Source organism: Trichosurus vulpecula, chromosome 1, assembly GCF_011100635.1.
Source record: "Trichosurus vulpecula isolate mTriVul1 chromosome 1, mTriVul1.pri, whole genome shotgun sequence".
Taxonomy (NCBI): Eukaryota; Metazoa; Chordata; class Mammalia; order Diprotodontia; family Phalangeridae; genus Trichosurus; species Trichosurus vulpecula.
In genome coordinates this window covers 466,528,142-466,534,141 of record NC_050573.1, presented here as the reverse complement: position 1 = coordinate 466,534,141, position 6,000 = coordinate 466,528,142, and the positions used below count along the sequence as shown (strand labels likewise).

The 6,000-nt window shown below is 35.1% G+C and overlaps 1 protein-coding gene across 1 annotated transcript in view; it reads right to left on the bottom strand.

Annotated features, from left to right (window-relative positions):
- Nucleotides 1-214: 214 nt before the first annotated feature.
- Nucleotides 215-6,000, bottom strand: part of SLF1 (SMC5-SMC6 complex localization factor 1) — an 85,886-nt gene continuing 80,100 nt past the window's right edge. The window contains exon 18 of the mRNA XM_036742226.1: nt 215-4,941. Coding sequence (XP_036598121.1) covers nt 4,451-4,941 — 491 coding nt within the window. The 3' untranslated portion in view covers nt 215-4,450. The remainder of the gene's footprint in view (nt 4,942-6,000) is intronic.

Genomic DNA, 6,000 nt, shown 5'->3' with positions numbered 1-6,000 from the left:
AAAGATGAAAAAATTTGGGGAAAGGCTTCAACCACCATTGGCGATAACCCTATTTGAGTGGGAACCATTTTGAAAGTGGATTCAAGTTCTATGTTATATAGTTGCAGATTCATAATGCCTCAGTGGTTATCTTTCTATAATATATTAGATCACAGGCCACTTTGCTTAGATGCAGTATTAAATATCTTTCAGTTCTTGATTTGACAAATGATTTCTCACATATAACCAAATAATTTATTTTGCTCTTCTAAAATGGGAAAACAAAAGATAATCAGTACAAATATACTACATGTTCAATAGCGCAAAGATATTTTCACAGTTACTTGTACCAAGTAACACCATAGATTCTCACACATTACATATTTCAAAGAAAAAAATACAAAGCTTGTAAAAAAATCTTCATTTTGCAATTTTAAAAATATAAAATTTAGAAAATTAAGCTATAAATAGTGTTTCTTTTAAAAAAAAACAAGCAAAAATAGTCCTATTTTTCCTCCAACAAATTACCTAAAATTATTCAAAGTGAAGAAATTGAACTTTCCTGACTCTGTATATTGTACCTGGAGCTTTCATAAACTGGAAAGAATGTAAGGGCTAAAATATGAAGAAATAAATCAGTAGCTACAGTTAATTTTCAATCTTCAGATGTTATTTACCAGGAATGAAAGCATTAAACATACCCTTATAACGGTGTCTGATTCTCTAGTACCCAGAGTTCCTGAAAGATAAAGCTGGCAATGATTTTATTAATGTGTCTGCAAAAGAGTATTGAAAATATGTTTAAATTCACCTTAGTACGTACTCACCCACAGGTTACGGGTACTCAATATAAAATATGTGGCTTCCTAGGTTTATTGATGAATATAGCATGCAATTATTAAATGATATAAGATCACATGAACTATAAATTTTACAAAATTCTCTTATCAGAATCCTGCCATATAAAAATGTCTTCCATATAAGGGATATGCTGTACCTCAAAAACAACTGTGTGCTTAAAATCACAAAAAACACCACCCCAAATCCCTTTCTATCTCATGTTACCTATTGTATTTTATATATGGAAACACATTGTGTTAAGGCAATTAAATATCAAAATATATTTTGCCACCATAACTTTTAGAATCTAATTTGGCATTTCTTGAAATTTGGTTATCAGAAATAGTTCAGTATCCCATGTCACCAATTTCAAAGTTGTTGGGTTTCTACCATCTACCTAACTCCAACAATGTCATCACTGACCCTCTAATTCAAGCCACATTCGTTATAAAAACAAATTATCATTCTAAGTCTGGCTCTCTAGATGTCGGCAGGAGGTGTGGGAGAGTGCCTGGGGGAAGGAGTGCCTCATGTCACTCAAAAATGACCCCTTCCTGCTGATTAAGGAGAAACATTGACAGGCTCTCATCAAGCTCTCTCTCTCTCTTAACTGGAAAGGTGTGTGCATGCATATGGATTGCACCCTATCCTGATGGTTTTTGCATATGATGGTGTTCATTTGAGGGAAGCTGTGTTCTAGGTTTTACATTAAACAAAAATGGCATACCTTTCATGGGCATGTTAGAAACACATTGGGTTGGTCAACCTAGTCCATGGGTGGGGGTGAGCTGGGGCTTGGGAATGGCTGATTTACAGAAAGATAATCCTGAGTGAAGAAAACTACGACATTGAGAATAGAAGTTGAGCTCCTGATACCACAATAAGGATTACTTCATATCTTACACATCACATAAGGGTTTGAAAATTTTTTTTTTCACTTAGAAAAGGTACAAGGTACAACTGCAAATTATAATAGCTGATATTTATCAAGAACTTTATGGTTACAAAGTATTTTCTTCACAGTTACCTTGGGTGGGATATTATCTCCACTTTTCATAAGGCCCTTGACTAGATGAAGGTCATTCAGGAATGCAAGTCAATTGCCTCCAAGACTAGAACTCTCTCAACATTTGATCTTTAGATTTAGGAAGGCATTATTTAAGCTACAAGTTCTGAGGCACAAAGCTGAAAGGCAAATTTAAGACAAATTTTTTTTCTATTTATTTGTGCAGAAAATTAAACACACTCAAACTCTTGTCCTCTTTTATCCTTTATAGTCAATGAAAGACAACTGAGAAGCCAAGTAGTGTAGTAGACAGACCCAAAGGCAGAAAGCCATGGTTTCAGGTCCTGTCTCTGATAAATACTAATGTGGCTATGGGTAAGTCACCTCTCAGAGCCACAGACAACCTATGACTGTAAGTTAAAGATAAGTTGCCAATCTGCATTCATGAGATAATTTTCAGATAGGGAATATTCTGTATAAATGAAATCACCGATCTCATCCAAAAGAAAAAAACCTGATTCATTGAAAAATTCCAGCTTCATATTTATATGATCTGTTGGAATATCCAGTAAAAATAAAATGAAACAACAGAAAAACAACGCTTAACTTTCATATAACTCAAATTCTCAGAGAAGGCCTTATTGTGATACTTAGAAGTGAATACAGAAAATCTTTCAGGCTTAATAACTGGCTTCCAGATGTACCTGTATCTGGTTTGAGGGCTTATTTAAAAGAATCTGAGTCTTTAAGTACACTGTTACTATCAATGCCATCATTTGGGTCCCTTTTTAGGCACTGTACGTAACTTTTTTCAAGTTATCTAGAACTGAAAACTCGTGTTGACAGATTATGCATTTTAAAACACAACTATGAGAATTAAGTTTCTCATAGCATGGTTAACATTATACAAGTTAAACCATATTAACAGGTGAAAATTTGAAATTTCATCAAACTTAAAAATTATGAAAATACGAACTTCTCACTGGCCAGGGCCACCTCTTTCAAAGGTTTTCATAAATCCTAATAATGCCTAGTGCTGTGACATGTACATAGGAGATATACAGCAATTTTAAAAAGATGAGAATGAAAGCCAGGAAGGTAATTTTACCTCGCATCTAATTCAAATTGTGTCACTGTACATATCTTATACTTTATTCATAGTAAGAGAAAGCTGACAGGTACAACATTCATTTAGAAAATATAAACACTGCAACTAAAAGAAAACATTTTCATGATGATTCAGTGTAGAAAAATCCACTATTTTTCCATTACAATAAAAAAAAAACGACAGTCTAAATGAACTGCTGAAGACAGGACATGTGTTATACTCAGAAATTTATCTCCTCTGCCTTGCCCTGTTTCCCTTACTTTGATAAACTATCTTCTCCATATTCAGTTTTCATTCGTTTAGTTCCTTTTGTGGCGTTCATAGAGAGGACAGAGATGTATCAGGCAGGATTGGAGTGAGAAAAAACAGACAAATTTAAGTGATGATTTAGAACAAACTGAACATTTTACTGATGAGGCAACTGAGGTGCAGAGAGGACATGTGACCTGCCCGACAGCCTGCTTGCTACTCCTGGTACAGACCAGGCAGATTTCCATTACTTACTTTATTATATTACACTACGTCTCCTCTATGCAATCTACCAGATATTAAAATATGATATTCCCTACACTAGCTTATGTGTAAGCATAAACTTTTAAGCATAACATAGGAAAATCACGAAAAGAACAGAATTAAACCAGAACTGATCCGCTATTACAGAGGATGACAATGAGATGATAACCCCTGTAACTGATGACTGAATATCTATATACCTTGTGAAAAGATGTTTCTATGATAAAAATCAAAGTGTGCAGATTAACTGCTGTAAGATTATACATATAAGCAGCATGAAAGCTAAATGGAAGTCTTAATGTCTCTGTGCCAGGTGTAGAAAAATAGAACATTCCCACTAGTGGCTGTGACCATCCGTGCTTTCACTTTCAGCTTTACCACGAATCACTAGGAAGAAAGGACCTCAAACTGAAACATTTCTAGCCTGTGTTGTTACAGGGTACAGAAAAGACCTTGGATCAACTTAATCTATGAACTGCCACTTCATTGGTTACTTGTATCAGTAACATACCTTGTAAACAAAGGCGCAGCTACAGATGAATTCAGGCTTATTCTCTTCCTATTAGACTGGAGCATTAGTTAATGCTGCAAACTTCAGAAGCAATTATTTTAGGAAAAACACAGAATTGAAAGGAACCTGTTCTGATGGTCAGTATGCTAAATAAAAAACATTTCCCAACTATGTCTGTAAAAGTGAATAATTGCATTGATATCTGTCAGAATTCTCAGATACATAAGGGAGAGAGAAAATAATTTCACTAGGTTTTAATATGCATTTAGATGAAGAGGGTTACAGCACAAACAAAAATCACTTTTTAAAAACACAGTGTAATTTTTAAAATTTCTATTCAATTTGTAAATAATTTGCATTTTTCTCTTTTGCAGAACAGTTGAGATACTTTTTTTTTTCTAAAAAAGGAATGATCCAATAAGCACCTCAAATAATGCCAAAGATTGTACCTATAAAACGCAGAATTTAAACTATTTTGGAAAGTCTGTCAATATTAAGTAGTGCCATGAAAAGTCTCTGACTGAGCTAGCATAGTTTTTAGTGTCATCAGCAAGGCCTGTGTCTGAACTCCCGGAAACACTTCCAAGTTCTCAGGGATCTCCTTAAGGAGACTTGGGAGCTTCTGCAGTGTCAATAGATTTCTTGCATAGAGATCAATAATCCAGTCAGTACGGAGACTGGTGGCATCCTTGCAAATCCTAGGAGAAGTAAACAGTCTTTCACGTAGATGAGTTAACTCCTTAAAAACAGAGATGTTTGAAAACAAGTTGAATATTGAACAAAAATTCAACAGCATTCTACTAAGTAAGAATGAACTGAATTCAATCTGCTGCTGGTAGAACTGTTCCTCTGATTGTGCATGAAGGTCCTCAGTGGAACCTTTGACTTGTAGGGCGGCCAGAAGGTCTTCTTTGATTTGGGGAGCTAGCACATAATCCAAAGGCAGTTTTCCTTTAGAAGTCCTCTGGTGGAGAAGCACCGAGCCTGGAAAAGTGATGCAAAGTGCTAAGTAACATTTACATCTAGCTTTGGTACTAACTCGGGTGGGCACAATTAGTCAAGGCACATTAGAACAAAAAAATTCAAGTCAACTGTCAAATCTGAAGATGGCATAAAAGGGTATTTGTATTAGTTTACAGTTGATCTATGAAGTATAAATAAAAAAATATTTTGAGAAATTTTATGGATTGGTGTTAAAAAAAATGATGTTGCTCCAAGATTAAAAAAGCACATGGATCTCTCCCTGGGATAATGTTTTCCATGTGCGCGTGCACACACACACACACACACACCAACACATACACAAAAGATAAAAATACAAACTCATTAGCCTGGCACATAGGGGCCTACACAATTTGGCTCCCACTTCTACTTTATAATACTCCCTTTCACAAACTCTATACATATTCCAACTGGACTAGACTATTATTCATTACCTGGACTTGATATTCCATGTGAGCTTTATCCATTTGCACAAGCCACTCCCTGTACCAAGAATATCTCTTCTTCCTCATTTTCATCTCTCTGAATCCTTGCTTTTCTTCCTGACTCAATGAGGTATCATTTCTATGAAGGCTTTCCTCATTTCCTCCCCAATATAGTACCAAATGGTAGTGCTCTTTCTCTCTCTAATTTTCCCTCTTTTTATACATGTATCTCCAAACTAGAATGTAAGCCTCTTGAGGGAAGAGGCTATTTTTGTTTTTTGTTTCTTTATCCCCAGTACTGAGCACAGAGTCTTGAACATACTAAAAATATGTACTTAACAAGTCTGTTGAATTAGATTATTAATTTGATAACTGTGAGAAATGTGCTTAAACATCCTGAAATATTCAGGATGCTCCATGGTAACATATTATCCATAAGGAAACTAAATAAAAGCAGTAGAATTGGAAGTCTAGAAAAAAAATGTGCTGGGTAGAGATACTATTTTTCAACAGCAGCACGTCCTTCATGGTCTACCCTGAATGTGTGGCCGAGTGATCAAAAACTAAAACCAAAACCAAAGAACCCTTAAACTATGAACTGCCCCAAATTACAGTC